This window comes from Agelaius tricolor, unplaced genomic scaffold, assembly GCF_023055355.1.
Source record: "Agelaius tricolor isolate 1412-34295 unplaced genomic scaffold, bAgeTri1.0.p SCAF_9, whole genome shotgun sequence".
In the NCBI taxonomy this organism is placed as follows: domain Eukaryota; kingdom Metazoa; phylum Chordata; class Aves; order Passeriformes; family Icteridae; genus Agelaius; species Agelaius tricolor.
Window position 1 is genome coordinate 27,671,605 of NW_027269269.1, and position 20,978 is coordinate 27,692,582.

Genomic DNA, 20,978 nt, shown 5'->3' on the forward strand with positions numbered 1-20,978 from the left:
AACATAGTGTAGTGTTTATGTAATAAACACTGTAGTGTTTATGTAATAAAACCTTCCATTGCAAGATTGGTTTTTTTGGTGCATAGGGGTTTTTATCCCAGCTCTACTTAAGAAATTATTGTGGATATTTGAAGTGCGTGTGTACAAATTGTTCTGTCTTGGGCTGCCTGATTGGCTTTATTTCTTACATTGTGTGATACTTGGGAGAGAGGCTTTTTTTTTTAACAAACTAAATCCTCTTCAGATTTGTGGGGGAAAATACACAGAACACATACAATATAGTAAATAAGTAGACTATCTTCTTTGACAACCAGTCTTCTTTCTGGAGTGCTTGTGGCTGAAAGGATGGTATGAATCCATGGGGGTTTCCATGTGTTAATCTAATGATTTAGTCATGTGAATCAGCTGAGTGAACTGTAGCTGAAGTGTGGTATAGGTGTCAGGTGTTAGCAAGTGTACTTCCTAACAGCATTGGTGAGCTCATGCAGATGTACAAACCAACGTTAATGGGCAAAAAAAGGTTTTTGTTTCCTACTTGTGACCTCAAACTGAGCTAACATGTACAAATTTATCAGACCTTAATGTTTAGGGAAAGTGTACCGATGCTGAAACTATGGGTCAGCAAAGACTCTGGATCATGTGCCTGGATGCTTACACTGACCAAGGAGATAGAGTGTTGTAGTGGTTTTGGGGAGAGGGCTGTGTGGAAGGCACCAAAATTCCTGATAGCCTCTAAATGGATACAGGGATGGAAAAGGCTTCCATCTCCCAGCTGCCGGTTTTGGTTCTGCAGAGATGAGGAAGGACTGAAAATTACTTTCACCTTTCTGGTGATGGATGAGAAGTGAATCTGTGAACTCAGCCCTTTTCTTGATAGTGTGACACCTTGTCAGCCTCCTGGCTTCTGCCATGAAGGAGACTAACAGGCTCTCTTATCAAAAACTGCCAGCCCAGAGGAACAAGGGGAATGAGAGTTGAGGTACTATTTCCGTGCTGGGATTTCTTTGAGGCTGCAGTTCTACCTGTGTGGAGTGCTGCTACAGCCCAAGGTGTGCCTGGGTCTGGCCTGTAGACAAAAGCTCTAACTCCAAAGCTGCTCAGCAGGCACCTCTCATCAGCACTGCTGTTTGCATTGTTTTCTGGACAGAAAGAGAGTTAAATTTTAAGTGCCTGTAATTCTTAGACTTGGAATCTTCAGCACACTTTGTGCCCGTGCAGGGCCCTGTGTTAATACCAAGATGTTTTGCTCTCCCTTGGAAAACTGGCTGTCTCACTTGATTTGCTTCCCCCTTTATAATTTTGCCTGGCCTTTCCGTGCTCTTAGGGCACACATTGTTCAGATGATATTTGCTTGTGCTCAGCCAGGGCATTTGACTGGATTTTGTTATTGCATGCTGTATTAGCTCCTGAAACATTGTGGTAACGTGTGGAAGTGCTCAGAGAGAGCTGCCAACTTCATTAACGTGAGCTTTGCTGGGAGTGAGTGTGACTGAAGCAAAACTTCATGGAACTGAAGCAGCTCTCAGCTCCTCCTCAGTGAAGCAGTTTATGGGGTCAGAGCCAGAAGGTCATGGTTATTCACCCGTTGCTTCCTGAGCATTATTGCTACTTGTCCCTGAACAGGAGCTAGAGAGGGCATAGCTGCATGCTGCAAAGCAGATAGGTGGTTCCTGGGATCTGCCAAGGGGAGTATTGATGTTAAATTAGATCCTGTCTCACCCCTGGGAAGCTGTGAGCACACCTGAATGTTAGCATCATTGGAAAGGCATTTGGGTGGCATCTGTGAAATGTGTTGGTTGGTTTCAGATAAGCTCCTGGTGTGGATTTGTGCTCTGTCACCCTTGCATCCTGTAGACATCAGAGGTGTGCTTGGCTCAGAGAGGCTGACCTGGAACTTGGTCAAATGTGAGACTTGTTCAGATGTTTTGTACTGGCACAGCTCTCCTTTCTGTGGTTTGGACTATGCTCAGACCTTGGGAAAGAGAAGAACTATATTTCCTAAAATACAGGGTATTTTGGAGTATCTAACCCCCATCTGGATGCTTGATGCAAGTTATCACCAAGTCCCCTTGGATCCCCTTGGAAAAGGACCTGGTGCTTTTAGAATGGGGGTTCTTCAAGGTGTCTTCATCTGGGGCCTCGTAAGATGGGGGCATCCCACATCTCTTGGTAGTGCTGAAATCTTGGTTCTTCTGAAGTCTTGATTCTTCTCATAATACCATACCTGTGGTCATGGGATGGATGACTAAGTTCTGGTGGTTCTTATCCAGCTCTTACCCAGTTCTTATCCACTGCTGTGCTCGCGAGGGTGAGGTTCTTAGAAGGATCCTTTCTGCATACCACAGATCTGCCAGCTCTTAACTGGTTTTACTGGGAGCTGGGTGGCAGCTGACCCATATAAAGATAATTATACTTAAAGAGAACATACAAGCACCTGGTTTTGCACAGTATATGAAATGTATTGCTTGTTCTGATGTCTGAGCCTTGCCAATACAGTCTGTGTGGGTCTTGAACAATCCACTAAAAGCTAATTGAGGAGGAAGAGGTTTTGCACAGGTTTTAAGTAAACTGAGGATGTGCAGTCCAGCCTGGGAAAATTGGTTGCACAAAATCAAGGGGCCTTTGGAGACTAAAAAAGTACAAATCCTTTTGTTGCTAGTGCCAAGTGAGCAGGCATTGGGCAAGGCCAGCATTCACCTGTGTCACCTGTGCTGCAGGGGTGGATCAGTACTTAAATCCCAGGGGCGACCATGCAGCTCCAGCTGAGGCAGCCCAGGTCGGGGGAGTTGACTCAGCTCTATTAAACCTGCTCCATGGCAGGGAAACAGGCCTGTGGTGCCAGCAGTTTTATCAGCACCCCAGGCTGAGGATGGATATGGAGTAATTACCTAGGAAGAAGCAGATTCCACTGCACTTGGCCATTTTCTTTGCTCTTGGCACAGCTCCCCACCGATGCCGAGGGTTGTGCCTGGCCTGTGCTGGACACCTGCCCTTAGCCAAGCTGGGAACAGAAGTCCAGAAGTGCCAGTGCTTAGAGCTGTAAAATTGATAGGTGGTGTGTGCTAGTGCAAGTGTTTGTGCAGACACAGCCTTAAAGGCTTGTGTTCTTAAATATATGTACATGTCTCTCTCTCTGCTTTTTATTTTACTAGTGCTTTTGTGTGTCTCTCTTATTAAATGCAGGTGTCCCATATAACAAGGGAGATAAATTCACTTTAATGGCTACAATTATACTTAACTATGCTGAGTCAATCTGGCAGAAAGAACAGCATGTTCAGACTGGCAATTTAAAATGTAATGTCCTATTAGGCAGTAAGGAAAGCGATGCCTTCCTGCACTCTGTGCAGAGTGGATAGAGCACAGATTAAAATAAGGAATCTTGAAGGCATGGTTTAATTTGGATTAAACCATGGAGTTGGTGAGATGTCACACCTTGAGGCCCTTGCCCTGCCTGTAGTCCTTCTGCCCCCAGGGCTGTTGACCAGTCCCAGCCCAGATGAGGCTGTGTCAGTGCCACGTATGAAAGGTTGTTTTGATGTCAAGGCTGTTGTGTATCCAAAGCACTGGTGCCACTGGGTGAGTGGGGTGCCCAGCTATGAGTCTACACCTGCTTGGGGTGGGATGAGGTTTCCTTGGACTTTGGTAGTTTGGGAATTTTTTTTGACCATACTGCAGTCTTCTAGTGCTGTATCACTAGGTCTGACAAATTACCGTAGGATTTCTAATGGGGGAAGGGGACGTGTCTGACCAGGTGCACTTAATGCCTTTTGGGGTGGGGGGGGGTGTGGTCCTTTGGTAGCAGAGTTGTCCTGAAGCCTGGAAGCAGGTGGGACTTTTCAGTGGGCAGCTGCAGGGCATGTAGCTAGGATAGCTAGTGCCCTTCCTGCCTGGTTAATTAGTGATCTGAGCAGCCATTCTGTTTTCACTGATGTGGGACGAGAAAGTGATTGGGGTGGGGATGTTGTTGGGTAAAACATTAGGGTGAATTGCCTAATTTCATATGCAATTCCTAAGAGTATGTTACACGAACCCTTTTGGACATTTGCTCACTGAAGCAAACACAAGCACCTTTAAGTTTTCCACAGTGGTTGTCCCAACCCTGGAGTAAGCCAGACTCTAGTCCATGCTTAGACTTTGCACTCAGATAGGTACTTTACTGACTTTTAATTCTCTAACTGTTGTATTGCACTAAATAGTTATTTAGTTGTTTGCACTGGGTGTTGAAAAAATGTTATTGGGTCACGTGGATGGTATATTCCCCCTCACATGGTTTCTCCCTCACATAACCCCCTGGTTTCTGTATGCCCTGGTGGTCTGTACCACGGGTGTTCCCTCCCCTTGCCCCTCCCCAATGTTATCCCATTGGCCGCAGTCCTCTTTTCCCTCCCCCATCACCTGGGCATAAAACCCTACGGCAGGTGTGGGTCTGGCTCTTTGCTACCTGGGTGGTCGCTGCCACCAGAAGTGTGCTGTCTCAAGTTAATAAACTGGATACTCATCTCCACGTGCAAAGAGCGCTTCTCATATTTTATCATCATGTTGGGTGCCACCTGCAAAAAATCCATGGTTCTCTGGGCTAATATAAATCCAGATCCGGCTTGCTCAGGGCTAAAGCCCACACAGAATTGCATAGATGGAAGATAAAAGATGAGAAGCACTCTTTGCCAGGTGGAGATGAGTATCCAGTTTATTAGCTTGAGACAGGATGCTTCTGGTGGCAGTGACCACCCAGGTAGCAAAGAGGGTATGGCCCTTACCTGCAGTGGGTTTTATACCGAGGGGAAAGGGGGCGGGGAAAAAGGACTGTGGGCAATGGGATGCCATTAGGGCAGGGCGAGGGGAGGGGCCACCCATGGCACAGACCAGTAAGGGGGGGGGGGGGGTATGGGGACAACCCATGTGATGAGAAAGGGGGAATAAACGGTCCATGTCACCTGACATACCCAGTAAAATTTTTCCATCACCAGGGTAAAAACACCAACTAAATAAGCTATTTGGTGCACTACAACACCTAACCATGTTGGGTCTTATACAAATAAAATTGGGAAATTTTTTTTGTTTGTTGGTTGGTTTGGGGCTTTTTGTTGTCGTTCTGATTTTTTTTTTAATTGTCACAAACTGTTCACCCAGGAACTGAATTGTAGGGGCAGTTGATCCTACCAAACCTTGAGCCATGCAATAACATGGCCACCCAAAATGGTAGCAGTAGGAACCTATCAATTGCTTGGAGCCAAAAGGGTTCAGCTTTCCTGCAGTTTTTTGCAGGTAGAGTTTCCACTAGGGAGTATTTTAGGGCTCTCATCACAGCTTTTTAAATCCTTGCTCTAAACATACAGCAGCAAAAGAAAGAGGTGAATGTGCGATTTCTGCTGGCACCTGCTCCTTGGGAACAACATGGAACAGCTAAATGGGTGCACTAACCACAACAGCATACCATAACCACACTTTTCCTTCTAGCAGATGGCAAAGAGTTCAGCATCTTGCTTCTCCAGGATTGTGTGTTCCACTTAGGAAGTTTTTATCAAGCCACTTGCTCTAGGATAGTCCTGTTGTGTCACTTTACATGGAGACATTTTCCCTGGTAATTTGCGTCATGCAGCACAAAGTGAGCCTGACTCCTGCACAAAGCCAGCTGCCACATTTTGTCATCTCTGGGCAGCCCCAGCAGGGAGAGCCTGCCCTCAGCCCTGGCCACTGGCCCAGCAGTAACACAGAGCAAGTGGCTGCCCTGAAACTCTTGTGGCTTCGCTATGCAGCCTCCCTTCTGGCTGCTGGAAGCTTTAACCTGCACTGAGGATGGACAGTTTTATCTGGAACACAGAGACTGTGCCTCCAGAGGTGGAACGTGTGCAGTAAGTGGGAAGAGACTTTTTAGGTGTTCCACAGCAGTGTCTCATGCAGGGTAGGGAGAGGGAAAACAAGTAATGAACAGACCCCAGCACTGATGTGTAACAGTTCAGTGTTTCAAATGTTTCAATCATTTCAACTCCCATGTGCTGAGACAGTCTGGGAATGATAATGATCCATTTTCTATTTGAAATAGGTGCAGTACTTCTTCAAGATTCTGGACAACTAACAGGCTCCATCCTTATCCACTGCAACAGACACGCACACAGAACTGTGTTCATTCGTTTATTTGTCCAATGTTTCAGCCTGACTGAAATACAAGATCAACAAGAGCACTGTACTCCTGGCTATTATTACATGTTAGAACATAGAGTTTTGCACTTTAGACAACATTTAACACCATTCTATGGGGTACTGCATTGCTTTTATAAAGTTTAAAATAAAGATTTATTTTCAAACATGTGACTTTGGTTTATTTCATACATTACACTTTCTTGCAGAAAAAATAAAATTGTACAACTGCATAAATATAAAATTCTTCCACCATGAAAATGGCTAAAACATTCAATAAAGACATTAGCACCACAGTGTGCGATGCCTTCAGCAGGAAAAAAAAAAAAAGAGAAAAGAAAATATACAAAGCAGAGTTATGCCTATCACCAAGGAGAGTGATAGCCTGACCCAGTCTCTCACACAACATACTGGAGGATAAGGGAAGAGGTGGAGAGAGAGACAGCATTCGCTACAAAGCACAGTACACAATCACCTACTCTCTTTGACTTCACTTAAGTTAGTTTCCCTGCCACCCCTCCAAATAAAATACCCTAACACCACAAAAAAGCCAGAAGCCTTATGGAGTGCTGTTAAATATCGGATCACAGGTGGGCCTTTCTTTGAAAAGGAACAAAATAATGAGGTTTCATGCCAGTTCTAGTCCCATTGAGTATTTACACCTTGGACAGCAAAAAGTCTTTGCTCACAAGAAGTAGAAAACAGATACAATACATGGCTTGAAAAATGACCAGAGTATGCACCTATAGTACTGTACACTAAATAAAATACACAAGGCAGCAATACCTGGGGGCCAGAAACACTGCTTACTACAAGTCAGTTATGGAATCATAATTTACAGTAAAAATGGGCATGTCCCAAGGCTCAATTTTGTTTTCTTTTGTCATTTACAGTAGAATAAATATTTGTTGCCTATTGCTACACTTTGTTTACATTCTAACCTAGTAAATGCAGAAAGCTAGTGTAAAGCATATAGATTACGTGTAGGTCCCATACGTATGACAGTTTGTTCAAGACTAGTAGGTTTTCTTTTTTGTTCTTTTTTTTTTTTTTTTAACCTTTTTAAATGGCTAGGAGAAGGAGGAGGGGGGAAGAAGAGAGTTGTGCTTACGATCAGCTGCTTTTTATGTCGAATTTAATATCAAAGCGTCCCTGGAAGCGGTCCTTGTCACTGTAGACGATGTTCTGCCCATAGGCCCTGCACTCCACGCGCACCTCCACGTCATAGGTCAGGTTGGTGAACTGCACTGCCACCAGCGGCTGCAGGTACCGCGGCTGCAGCAGCTTCCCGTAGTAGGGGTAGTACTGCAGCCCGAAGCCAGGGTAGCCGCCCATCCCATAGTACTCCACTGTGCCGATTTTGTCTGCATCTTCCTCTCGCTGCAGGGGGGAAGAGGAGGCACAAGCAATGACAACCACCCAAACTTCGGCAGCCCTCAGCTGTATCAGCAGCTGATTCTCAGTGAGACTGTGACCTCCCATTTGGTCAGTGCTGGTTCCCACTGTGACAGTACAAGAGCCACCAGTGGTTTACAGGACATGTCAGGGCACATCAGCCAGGAAAAGGGCTTTGCCTAATTTAAAGCCTCAGCCACTTACACAGTTAGAAACCACCAGGGCATCCTGTGGTACAATTGCACAGGCTTTAGCTACACAAACTTTGCTGTTTCTCAGCTGCTTTGCACATGCCAAGTATGAAATATCTTCCATGGAGGCCTTTTTTTTTGCTCCAGCACAGCACTTGGAAGCCAAATGGCTACTTTTGAAGAGACCTTTAACTATCTTGCCCTGCTTTTACCCCACTCTGTGAAGGTAGCACTAACTGATCCATCAGCAGGGCTTTGAGAAACTACTGTTATCCCAAGTAAGAACCACTCCATTAGTCTATGGAAAGGCTGGCAAGGGGATAACTACACTTGGACAAAGGCTTAGTCATCCCCTGCAGCTTCTCAACTCTGCTCTGTCACATTTCCAACTCACCTTGGCAACACAGTGGACAGGGATGAGATTTGGGTTGTATTTTGCCATAACCTCAGGAGGGAGGCTTTCATTGACTGGAGCCTAGAAGAAATCCAGAACAAGGGGATGTTACACACTGGACACTCCTCTGCAGACTGGAGCACCTTTGCAGCAACAAAGATCAACAGTACTCAACACACACCATTAACTGGAATCTCTTCTAAGCACAGTTCTGAGGCAACAGCTCTCAGTGGTTCTTGGGACAGACAAGTAGTGTAGCACAACTGGAAGCAGGGGAACTTGACCCAAGCAGAACTGCTGGCTGTTCTTACAGCTTCACCTGCTGTGGATACAAGCAGGTCAGGCTGGGTTTAGTTCCATGGTGCCCCTGGGGAAAATGTTTCATGGCAGTGTCTATAGCTAGTGGGGCTTGTTTTTGCAAGCTCAGGCAGTGGCAGGATTGCACTGGTGCAGGATTTGCCACCTGCCTGCCAGGTGTGTGTAATCAGGACTGGAAATGCACAGGAAAGAACAAAGTGTGGCAGTCTCACCCTGACACTGCTGAACTTCAACACCACCAACAAGGAAGAACAAAAGCTCTGGGTATATCAGAGAAAGGTGCGAGTGCAAACTCTCATAGTCCAACCACTAACCCAGCCGGTCTTTGGTCTTTTAAAGTGCAGCAGTATTGTTTGACAACATTGCAGTTTCAGATCTGCTTTACAAACATTTTTCCCAATGCAAGAACTACGGGGTCTCTGCTGGAGTGTGGAACCACAAATAAATTCTGCCTTGGATGCATTGTTTCTAAATGAAATCTGCCGAGTCATTCCATGACCAGACCCTGCTGTCTAATGCAGTCTTGGAGGTCTCCAGAGCTCCATTGCAAAAAAAGAGAGGAACACAACAAACCCTTCTCTTTCCCAGTCATCAAACAAGCTCATCTCATGTTACCATCCCTACAGCCACCACAGTACATTCTACTAAAATGTTTCCACCACAAATCAGATAAACCGAAAGTTTGTCCATTTTTGTAGCACAGGGCAAGCTCTCTTTGAAGGAAAACATTCTTCAGGACTCGTTAGCACCAATTCCCATCCTCAAGTGCCCTGACAGATGGGAGTGAAGGTGGCCTAGAACACCATTTGCACTGTTCTCCATCCAAAAGACAGAGTGGCAGGTTTTGCACACCACCTTATTCAACAGCACACGTTTTGCCACTGAATTCTTAAAAGAAATTTTTAGCATTTTAATGCACTGGGAAAAAAAAGCAGAAGGAAAAGCCATGAATACCCAGATTAACACCCTTCAGCATTACTGCAGAATTCCCTTTGAGTGAAGGGCAGAGCAACCAGTTAGGAGAGATATCCTAAAGCCTTGAGAAAACTACAATAAATTAACTAAAAGTCCTCCTCACCTTTCTTGCAGCTGTGCCTGACTTTCAAATGTAGTTTACTCTTCTGAGCCTGTGTTTCACTCTGGTATTTAATATTAGCATTTCATAAATTAATTAAGCAGTTATGGCAAGGCAGACAAGACTGCACTGCCTGAGGAAAAGAATTGAGTGGATCAGGGCATGACAAAATGTACTGATGTTACTACAGACAGTGTTGGTCTGGGATGGTGCCATGCAAGCGTACAGGAATTTAAAATGGAATTTATCATTTGAAGAAAATGCCCCTTTATAGCAACTCCAATAGCAGGCTCAGAAGTTACCAGATAAATAACCAGGAGGTTGCACTGTGAGGTTCAGTGCTACTTGTTACCAACTTGCAGTGCACACCTTTCACTGCTTTTCAAGTAAAAGCATTTTTGAAGCAAATTAGTCAAATTGTCTCACAGTTTATCCTCTGCAGCAAGGGTTTAATACTGATCTCTTTCTGGAGACCAAAAAGCAGGCACAGCAAATCTGCAGCCAACCCTTCCTCCTGATCAGTAGCTTCTGCTAAGAAGGGAAGAAAGATACTTGCCTGAGGTTTGAAGCCAATAATTCTGTTGAGCTTGACAAGGATGCATGGTTTGCCATCCTTGTAGCCATAGGTGGGATCATGTAATCCAGAACAGTTTTCCAGCCATTCACGTTTGAACTTGCAGACTTTCTTCTGGCCCTGGGCATCATTATATGGTCCTCTCTCCTTGTATTCAGTAGGTGTGTCTGTCACAGCAGGGGAAGGAAAACACAACCACATGCATTGGGATCTTGTGCGTGTCACTTACACTTCCCTGGGGAGGTGGGATTTCCCTCACCCGGGCAGTTAAGGCACTCCACAGACTGACACCCAGCCACCCCCCAACATAAGGCTGCTCCCAGACCAGCAAGTTTTATGGAGCTTAGTTTTATAACAGATTTCTTCCAGAATCATCTGGCTCAGAGACCATTTTTTTCTGGGCAGCTTTTACAAGTGGGTTCCCCTCAGATTTGATACAGATGTATTATGAGGTGAGAGTCTCATTCACATGATTACAAATAACCTATTAAGGGTAAACACCTCCCAAATGTTTGACTGCATGGCACAAAGAGGACCAACACTAGCTTTAGCAAAGTCATCAATAAAACCCCTGTGGGTTTCAGAGAGAATAAGGTCAGTGCCATCTTCAGAGTCAACTGAAGAGTGAGTTCTCCAAGTGAAACATGGGGGTACCCAACCCTCCAATAAGCTGCTAAGTACAGCCCAGTGCGGTCTGCCCAAATTAAATTAATGAGCAGTCAGTTAACACACATGCTGCTGGAACAGCTGAAAATCCAGACCACCACTGCTCGACCTCAGCTTCTGGTAGACCTGACAGAGCCATCATTCAGTCCTCAGCTGTAGGAAACAATCAAGACTTACCTCCACAGTCCTGAAACACAATGTTTTCAGTTTGTTGCTCATTACTGTAGTCCCTTAAGAAATTATCCAGGTTTCTCACATAGGGTTCATAGCTTCTGGGATCAGAAGCAGTAAAGGCAATTTCTGTCTTTTGAACCTGGGGGACTTGAGTCAGTCCTAAGAAAAGCAAAATCAGGGAGAAAACATTAAGTATACCTCAAAGCTGCACAGCCTCCAGGTGATACCAAGAACATAACTCCTAATAATAATCTCTATTTTTCAGACTTAAGAACTTTGACAAAGCAGCTTAAGCTCACTGGAGGAGAGGTTCTCCTCTTTCCAGCAACAGTCTTAAATCACAGTGTTTATGTCAGGTAAAAAGACAAAAATCACAAAATGGAGAAGTGAGGCTACAAAGTCTAGCCTTCCTTCAAAAAAAGCACCAACCACAGGTCTACTGTGCACTTCTGCCTCCTCCTCGAGGACAGAAGGGAAGTGGCGTGTGAGACCAGCCACACAGAACATAAGTATCCCTAACAGGCTGCCTTCAGTGTCTGCAAACTCTGTGTTTTGGATACAGCACAGCTGTACACTCGTGAGCTCCTGCAACAAAGACAAGAGGTTTCCCAAGTCTGGTCACGCTCTGCCAGCTGGAATCCATGTGGCCTTTGTGTGTCTCCCCTGTGGGATGCAGGGCAGGAGACATTTTCTCTCTTAGTAAATAAATACCTCCTCGGGTATTTCTGACTGTAAGAGAGCTCAGAAGATGATTTTATCTGCAGCTCATCACCAAGAAGGTGAGTAGGAAATGCCACCAAACAGAAGAATTGTTTAAAAGACTCTCTAGATTCTGGGCTGTGCAAACCAGCTCAGATTTAAACTATAATAATGATGCACGGAGAAGAGACTACAAACAAGAAATGCCTACAGATAATGAAAAGCACAATCTTCCTTTGCTCTTCATTGTGGAACTTGTAAATAGTTGCTCCTATGCAATGTTTAGGTCACATTTTAATTAAAAGTATTGATGCATGGCTAATACTTTAATTCAAGTAATGGGAACCAAGTTCATACTGCTTTTGTGGCAGCGACTGTAATTTTTAAGAGCCTGACTTCAGTTCAGTTTGTCCTCTTCATTTTAGCAAGATGAAGAAAAGGAGCAAGGGAGCAGCATTTGCTTTGACACCTTTCAGAACAGGCCCGTTGCCAAGAAGCTCTCTGGTGCAAAACTCAGGCAGCTTAGGCAGCTGGCCCCAACCCACAAGAGCTTGTGACTCCAGCAATTTTTCCAAAGCCACTTGAGTGCTTCTGCTCAGTCCCTCCACAAACCAACTCACCACTCCCCCCACCCCCCTGCCACTACCCACTAACTTGGAATTTGTAACCTAGGACAAAGATTACCTTTGTTCCCCTAAACACAGCTCCTGGTCACCAAAGATTGCGAGAAGTCCAGCAAGGAGCTCCAGTGTTTCAAGTTTAATTCCTGAAGCAGCTTTTAACTGCTCAAAAATCCCTCTGCTACAAATGAACCAGGTTGAGTTTACAAGTTTAGAAGCAATTTTCTATTCCTCTAGCAGAATGACATCCTGCCCTCCAAAGTCAGTGGCTTTCAACCCTTTTTCGAGCAATTACTCATTTTCTTGCTTCACAAACAGTTTATATATAGAAAAAATACGCCAGTTTCCATTTTAGTAAGGGACTTCAAACCCATCCTGCGAAGCCCTTCTCATGTTACAACTCAGCTGGGAAGAACAGACTCAGTCACCTGAAGTGGCTATCTGGAATTGCAGCAGAAGCAGGCCAGGCCTTAGGTCCTCTCCCGGGTCTGCCTTTTCCAGAGTTCAAGTTACAGGTGACATCCATATTCACATACATATTCAAGTGTATAAATACAAAAAAAGAAAAAAAAAATCAAGGAAACGTGGCCAGGCTTGTTTAGTTCCAGTCAGGCAAGTGAAGTTGTCAGTTTTGCTCAGGATCTCCCCATCTGTTTCTTGTCTTGGCCAAGGTAACACATAGGGCACCCACACAGGCCTGGCAAAGGTGATGTAAAGGTCAGCAATAATCCCTGTGGTTTGTAAAAGCCACCCAGTAGAAGATCCCTGTTCTCTCTTTAAGAGAGCCTGGCCACTGATAAATGAAGTCCAAAGCCAACCCTCTGCCCATCAGACAAGTGACTTGGCTGGAGAACAGATTGCCATCCCAAAGCATCCCTGTCTTGCACATCTCCACAGAACTGCCATGAAGCCCAGGCAGTACATCCAGCAGCTGTTCCAGCAGCCAGCACAAAGGAACCACTGTTCCTGCCAGGTAGCTCGTGGCCCAAATTGGGCTGTTTTCTACCTAACTGGGAGCATTTCCAGGTGGATGGATGAACCAGACTAGACTAGACTTTGGCACACAAGTGGTTGCTTTGTTTAGGATAGGAGCAAAGTGGAGATCAATCTTCCCACTTACAAAGTAAGAAAGACAATCTTTATGAATATTAAAGACTTGTAATGAAAAATACCATTATCCTAATTAAAAAACTGTGTTACTGGCTTCTACCATAACCTCCATTCTCACATGCCTGCAACTGACTGGATGCAAAGCCCTAAGCCCTGATGTATCATTTCCTTCTGTACATCCCATAGCCAAACTAAAAGCTGCAGTGGTGTTAGCAGAGCAGCACTATCACTGAAACCTTAAGCAATCTTGTGTGGAAAACCAAGCATGTTGTACAATGGCAGAAGGTAACCTCTGCAGAACACTAACATTTCTGGAACATTCTCTCACCTCCACTTGGCAACTTAAGCAAGCAGGATGAGAAAAAATGCTTAAAAATTGAGCCCTGCAGTACTACCTGGCATGTATTGCTAGACACCCAAGGAAGAGTATGGCTGGCATAAATGAAGCTTTTAGGGGGCTGCATGCACATGAGGAAGCCATTCATGAGCAAGTCCTATGGGGGAAAAGAAACAAACCCACAGGTGCTTTCAGAGCCAGAAGTCTAACAACCCTCTCCCTATCCTCAGACTATAATCTGTATGACACAGCTCTGCATCTCAAGCTATTACAACAGAGATGCACCATGGTGTCACATGTTATGCTGTTCTTTCCACACAAAAGAATGAAGTAACTCGTTGCTAAAATAAAGACAAATTAGAAAATTGCCACAACTGACACTTCAGAGTGCCTTGTTAGGAAATAAGACTCTCATCTTCACTTGGCTGACACTGTCCATGTAAATGATGAGCAATGCCTTGAGTTGGTAATGGACACCACCTTTTGTTGGCTGTGACTATACAAGGACATCAAACACCCAAAAAAACCCACGTAAAGTCATTTGGGTTCTTTTCTTCAGCTACAGTTCCACTTCCAAAATGCCACTGCAGATTAAAATCCTATTTATTCAAGTTCATTTAAAAACAGTTTTCCACATAGATTTTATCATTCTAAGCTGCAATAGCAAGACTTCAGGAGAAGTATCCTGAGGGTAAAGAGGAAGAAACTACAAGTGGGAAGTCAGGCTTATTATTAGGAACAGTTGTATAAGGCCATAGTAACCACTCTTGCTCCTTCACACCGTGCTCATTTCCAAGTACCATGTAATCTTTGTTGCAAATGAGTATGAACACTCCTGAGATGACACAGACAACAAACTGAGTGATCACTACACCCTCCCCCAGCTCACTATGTGAGGATAGATTTTAAAAGCCACCATATCAAACAATGTCCTTCCAAGCTTGCAGTCAACCTCATGCCCAAAGTGCAAAAAACAGGTGTGAGTTTTCTGCAAATGCAGCAAAACCTGCTTGGCTGCAACATGCTGGAGACTGAGATTTTCCCAAGCACAGGTGCTGCTGAGATGAGAGAAGCAAAGAGGTGCAACCTCCCAGGAGACAGCACACTCTCCTTTGAAGTCTCCCTGCCACCTTGCTGCTGCTGTCCAAGCTAAATAAGCCAAGTGGGGAACACACACCAAAGCAGCCTTTCTATGATGCACTCACTGCCCAGCAGAGCCTGAAGCAGGAACACCTGAAATCCCCTGGCTGGAGCAGGGATTCTTCCTTCCAGCCACCAATTACAAAGCTTTGCCTCAGGCTGCAGTGAGCTCTCTCCCCTCAGCCAGCCTGTGACGGAATGCTGTTCCACGGGATGCACACCACAAGATGGCAGGATACACAGCCCAATTTGTATTGGGGCGGGGAGGGGGAGAATGAAGCATTATTTTTAGGATGCTTCTTAAGAGGCAATATCCTCATCCTTCACTAGTAGCAGGGTAAGTCCTCTGTGTTCAAAGCAGAGTCCGAGCCTGCAGCACAAGTGAAACTGGGAGCTGGGGCTGTCGCAATGGCAGGGCTGATGGGCAGGTGAACTGCACTGTCCCTTCCCCCACAAGACAAAAGAAAGAAAAAAAATAGTCTAATGGAAAGGTACAATACTCAGCTTGCCCTGAAGCCCTGTATAACATTCCTGTTGTGTTCAATGCAGAAACCAATTACTGTATTAATGACACTTGGCTACAAAAATAGCACTTTATGGCTTTCAATGTTATACCCATGTCAATAACTCAATACAACACCCTGTAGGTTCTGCCGCTCTTATGAAATCTGTTGTATTTCAGAACAAGAATGATATTATAGCAGCTCCTACAGCATTTTCTCTTGCAAATCCTGAAGGCAAGTTAGTTTTCCCTTTCTCAAAGCATTCTGAGCTGACAACAACAGTGACTTGCTCAAGAAGGACAGAACACTGTAACAAGAATAAAACCAGCTTTTCTGGCTCCCTAGAAAATCCAGGGCTTTATCAAGCTGCCAGTATACTTACTTGGCTCACAAGTTTTCCCACAAGAACCAGGAATTAGATTTGCACAATATCCTACTTTATATAGCTCATCATTTGCAGGTGTCTCAGATCACAGAAAGTTCAAGTTTGGTGCTCACCACACGTGTTCCTTGACAGAACAGCAGCTGTACTTGCAGCACTGGGGAGAATCCTGCACAGCCAGAGAATACAGGGATTGCTGACCCCCCAAACAGCAGTGCAACCACTCACTACCTCTCAGTGTCTCTGAAAGCCTGCATTAAAGGGCGATTTTGGACTCGCAGTTTAGCAGCTGCTGTGCTACAGGACAAGGAATGTACTGGATACTAAGTGCCGGCCTCTGCCATGCCCTACACCAACTTGTCTACATCTGTAGGAAGTGCTGTCAAGTGATGCTCTGCAAAAGATCCTGTTCTATTTACTAATTATTTCTTTGAAGTTTTATGCATATGTCATTGCAGCTTGGTTCAAATCCCTTGTTTACTGGCTCCCCACTGTCCCACACATTCAAGGAGGTGGATTTTGTTCCCCTTGATTTCAGTACCCATTACAAAAGATTCCTAACAAACTTGTCATTGTTCCTCCATTTTGATTTCTGCAGTACACACTACAAGACTGTCTTGAAATTAAATTCCTTTTCTTTGTCAAAAAAAAAAAAAAGAAGCCCCAGAATAACTGGTGCAGTATGCAATTAAGATATTTATAAAAATCCTCTGCAGGGTGAAGTCTTTTAAAAAATTTTACCAGAGTTGCTTTGAAATTGGAATCATAAACTGCTGTTTCATAGAAAGCAATCCATTTACCTAGAACAGGTAATTATGCGACATCTGGCTGAACAGCAGGGCTATCTGGGTGAGACCTCAGATCCATGGCTGCCTTTGCTAATTATTTCATGAAGGGGAAAAACACATTACTGAGTAACAATTACCCCAGCATTAGCCATGGTGGCTTTTCAGATGCAGCCAATGGCTCTGGGCAGTATCACTGACAGCCTTTCCTGCAAATGTCAGGGTCCACTGCAGAGATTAAAAGAGCTGCTTTCAGTGCTTAAGACAGCATTTGCCCCGGCCATGGTGGTGGCACATGAAGACGTATAACACACTAACACAGGAGTTTCCAGCCTCTGTTCTGTGTTTAAAGCATGTTGGTAGAAAAGCAGTTATCTGGAAAAGATGACTTAGCTGAGCTGCACCACCATTTGGTGACAGTGACATTCCCTGTGTTTAGGGCAGGGATTCACAGCACAGCACTACAGGTAGTGGGGCTGCAAGACAGCACAGCATCAGGGCCAACTTGTGTAGCTACAAGCCATCAGCATCACAATTGTCACTTAAATGCCACTGTTATTAAAAGCTTCTGAACTGTTTCACAGAGCAACTGGAGACGGATCGTTAGGATGCCCAGTGCCAGGCAGCCTCAAGGTCATTTGCAATGTGGGAAAGCAGCAGTTGCGCAGCTCCCCCTGCGCTCCAGCTCCCGGCTGCGGCGGGAGTCGGATAGCGCAGCACAGCCTGGGCAGGCGGAGCGCAAACCTGCGGCAAGGGCCACGTGCTCCTTCTGCCCTACCCAAGGCCAGCTGGCCAAAGGCACTGCTCAGGCATCATTTTGAGCAGAGATTTCTACGCCTGTGAGGACAGGTCACACAGCAGCAGCTACCAGACCCACCCAACCCTCCCTTCACCTCCCATGCCAATCGGTTGCAATTCCCACTAGTGAGTGCCACAGCATTTCTAGAGCACAGGGTACTTTGGTGTTGGATAAAACAATTCCATGAGCACTCCCAGAACTGGTACTGGTACGCCACTTCCACTGATAGAGCAGACATTTTATCTTTATCCCTTCACTTACCCATGTGAACAGAGTGGTTCTGAAGAAAGAAAAACCGAACTCAGCTTCCTCATACAGCCTGTTCCCAAAAGTGAAGCCTTTTAGCCTCACCCCATCACTTCAGCTTAGGGGAAGGGAAAACCAAAGCAGGTTCAAGTTCCTCTCAGAGAGGAGACGTTTTTCCCGTGATGCAACCTTTAATTCTAGCAGGATTTTCTTCAAGCCCCAGTACTGTTAACACAGAAGGCTGAGAACATACCCACCCCCTACAAATATGTGTTGCAGCAATGACACGCTTATTTCATCCTCCTTCTTGAGGTGAGTAACCAACCCCGCCTTCCCAGAACAGCTCGCACGAAGTCAAACACGAGCCTCCTATTTAGTTACCTGGAGGCGCCACTCGATCCTGATATTTGGGCTCAAATTCACTGACAGTGAGCAACATCACTTGGATGGTCCCAATGAATATACCTGCCAGGCAACCGTAGAAGATGACATAGAAGAGGAGGATCTTAACTGCAAGAGAAAACAAATAAAGAGGAATCAAATCAAGCCCTCCTGGCAGTCATGCTTCAGGGCAGCACTTCCAACCTTTGCCACTTGCAAGGAGGTGCCCAGCACACAAAATTCAGATGTTGCAAAGACATCTATTTAACAGTGAGATTATGCCCTGATGCAGACAGGAAATGTAAGGCACTCCAATTGTTTGGTGGTGGGGAAACATGAGCTCTTGAATGAATCTGTGAATCAGGGTTTGGGCTTATAAAATATAAAGACTAAACCATGTTCCCCCACACCTTCAAGGATCCCTTGGCTGACCCAGCACCACCACCATAGGCCCCTGCACTTGCCCGGATCAGTGATCCAAGTGCCCCACAGCAAGCATGGGTGTGCTTGAAGGATACTCATTCCACATAGCTCTGGGCTCAAAGCTATTTCCAGGAGCAGTATCAGTAAGTGTTTCATTCACGTTTACAAGCCATTGTAAAGCCTGATCTCTTCTAGTAATTCAGGCCATCACCTCCAAAAAAAGGACAATGGGTAAAGAGTTCAGGCCCAATTAACTTCAGTACTCCATCTCAAATGTAGGAAAGTACTCTTAAGGTGTCAAAATACTGCACATTTACAAGGCTTGTGTACCTACAAAGACACTCTTGCACTGCTCATACCAATTAGTGAATTACATAACCATGAAAGACTAAATGTAGTTTCAGTCCAAAAGGAGCGTCATCTAGAACCATCTTGAGGGGGGACTGGGAAGAACGGAGAAGAACAGAGCTGCAGCCCAGCTCTGGGTATCAGTTACCAGTTTACAGTGTTTATCTGAACAGATTAACTGCAGGGTAACATGCTGTACTACATACCACCAGGCCACCTACAAGGGTAGGCCAGCCCATGCCAAGCAACTGTATTGCTCATCAGGCTGCAGGGACAGGCAGAAGCCAAAGACAACTTGAGAGCGAGCCTACTTGATATCTCAGACTGTCCTCATCTAATTGCAAACAAAACAGATGTAGTTTATTTGAAGGACTTGAAGTGATGAGCTCCCAGAGAAGGGGAGTAAGTAGTGGGTGGAAATATTCCTCCTCACTCCCCAGCTCCACCAAAAAAAACCAAAAGCCTACATCATTAGAGAAGCCTCACAATGAAAGCTGGCATCTGGTTGTTCTAAGTCTATGAAAGACAGGCAAACAGGAGGGCCACCCAGAGAAACAGAGGCTGACACTATCAGAAAGGCATTCCATCCTCTTGTCTTCCTCGAGTGCACTAGAGGTAGCCAGGGCTGGAGGGCAGAGCTGGGTGCAGTAACGTGGTGCTCCAGGAGTTAAAGCACTCTTTGGTATCCAGGCAGCGTAAAGCAAATGGCCGTGACGTCAGGGACGTGTGGAAATTTTTTCCAGAGCACGGTCATAGGAGGTGCTGTTGTAACAAACCAAACACTAATGCTGTTGTCTGCAGCGTAATGCCTTTGAGTTTTGTAACATCAAAAGGCAAACACTGGGAGGTAGCTTATTTAATCAGGTTGCCAGCCAGGATGCTCTAAACGCCAAAGACACCTTAAAGGTCAAAACCACTCCAAGGTCTCAGAAAATACACAGTGGGTCTAGAAATCGAGCACCACGGGGTCGAAGGGAAAAGCTTCTTGCAACAGGTAGGCTTATAACAGAAGAATCTAATCGGCAGCCTGCAGATCAATTCAGCAAATGGAAATCAGTCCTAGGCAGATAGGTACGGACACTCTGGGAGAAGGACCTGGTTCAGCCTCCGCGTTTAAAGCACTGCGCAGTTGCCTGGTGCCTCAGAAGCAGAAAATACCTCTCCATGCGCACCCACAACCCCATTCTGCTCACGTAAAGATACGGCAGAAACCTGCTCTAGTCCACCTGCCAGAGCTGCCGGCTCTGGATGTGGCACCTCCAAGCCGATTCATTACAATAGGAGCTGAATTCAACATCGCAAGGGTGGCAACACCGGCTGTGGTTGGCAGCAACTGGAAGGCTGTTATTAGCGTAAAGAAATTAAAAGCCTCTTTAAGCTAAATGCAATGAATACAGCACAAGCATTTATGAGGAATGCACATATAGCCATTTCCTTCTTGCGGAGATATTAAAAGTCAATTGTTCTTTCTCAGCGGAGTAAAACTCGCTTAGTTTCATTTATCCAGAGAAAACAGAAAAAAGAAAAAGCCTCTGTAAGGTCTAAGACAGGTGAGAGCTGGGAAGTCAGGGTCCCCCGACGGCGATGCTCCCGGGCCGGGCCAGCTATCGGGAAAGGAAGGAGACCCAAGGACGAGGTGCCCTCGACAAGGTCGGCCCGACCCCGCCTCACCCCCGGACCCACCTGGAGCCGCACTCGGGGGGCAGCGCTCGCCGACCCCCGCGGGGCCCCGGCGGACACCGAGGGGAGAGGGCAGGGGGACCCCGTCCCTGCCTCCCTCACCCCGCTGGGACACCCTGCTGCCAGCCCCCCCCGGCCCCGGCCGCAGCCCCGCCGCAGCCGGCGGAGGCGGAGCGCCGGGGCCGTGCTGCAGCGCCCGCCGCAACGCCGCCCCCCGGCCCCGCACTCACACCAGCTGCCCCCGGTGCGGCCCAGCAGCTCCTTCTTCTCTGAGTTCCAGATGAATTTCTTCCAGTTGCCATCACCGTCCTTGGCCTTCCCGCGGGCCATGGCGAGCAGCGGGGTGGGCGAACGGCGTGCAGAGATCTACAGCCCTCAGCAGGCGGAGCGGCCCCAGAAGTTGCGGATGGGTGCGCCCGCCCCGGCGGCACCGGCCCAACGGGGCAGAGTGGGGGAGGCGGCCGGGGGGACGCGGGAGTGGCAGGGGGGAGCGCGGCGGAGGGCACGGGGCACGGAGCAGCCGCGCTCCCCGCGCTGCGCCCCTTCATATACGCCGCGAGCTCCGCCCTGCCCGCGCTGCCGCCAATGCGGATCCGCCGA

General features: G+C 46.3%; 2 protein-coding genes across 2 annotated transcripts in view; one reads left to right on the forward strand and one right to left on the reverse strand.

Moving 5' to 3' along the window:
* Positions 1-6,305, forward strand: part of NME7 (NME/NM23 family member 7) — an 88,278-nt gene extending 81,973 nt beyond the window's left edge. Inside the window, exon 11 of the mRNA XM_071433372.1 lies at positions 6,044-6,305. Coding sequence (XP_071289473.1) covers positions 6,044-6,076 — 33 coding nt within the window. The 3' untranslated portion in view covers positions 6,077-6,305. The remainder of the gene's footprint in view (positions 1-6,043) is intronic.
* Positions 6,120-20,917, reverse strand: ATP1B1 (ATPase Na+/K+ transporting subunit beta 1). Its single transcript, XM_071433378.1, has 6 exons — positions 20,609-20,917; positions 17,928-18,056; positions 10,929-11,084; positions 10,068-10,252; positions 8,119-8,199; positions 6,120-7,518 (listed from the first exon to the last, which is right to left on the reverse strand). Exons 1-6 carry the CDS (start codon positions 20,706-20,708, stop codon positions 7,252-7,254), a joined length of 918 nt encoding a protein of 305 aa, XP_071289479.1. The 5' UTR covers positions 20,709-20,917; the 3' UTR covers positions 6,120-7,251.
* Between the last annotated feature and the right edge of the window lie 61 nt (positions 20,918-20,978).

Bases quoted from the DNA above. Each gene is read 5' to 3' on its own strand.
- ATP1B1 (XM_071433378.1), bottom strand. From the start codon at position 20,708: ATGGCCCGCGGGAAGGCCAAGGACGGTGATGGCAACTGGAAGAAATTC. The intron at 10,253-10,928 runs GTAAGTCTTGAT...CTGCTGTGACAG, and splicing joins TGTGTTTCAGGACTGTGGAG to ACACACCTACTGAATACAAG. The intron at 7,519-8,118 runs GTGAGTTGGAAA...TCCCCCCTGCAG, and splicing joins CTGTCCACTGTGTTGCCAAG to CGAGAGGAAGATGCAGACAA.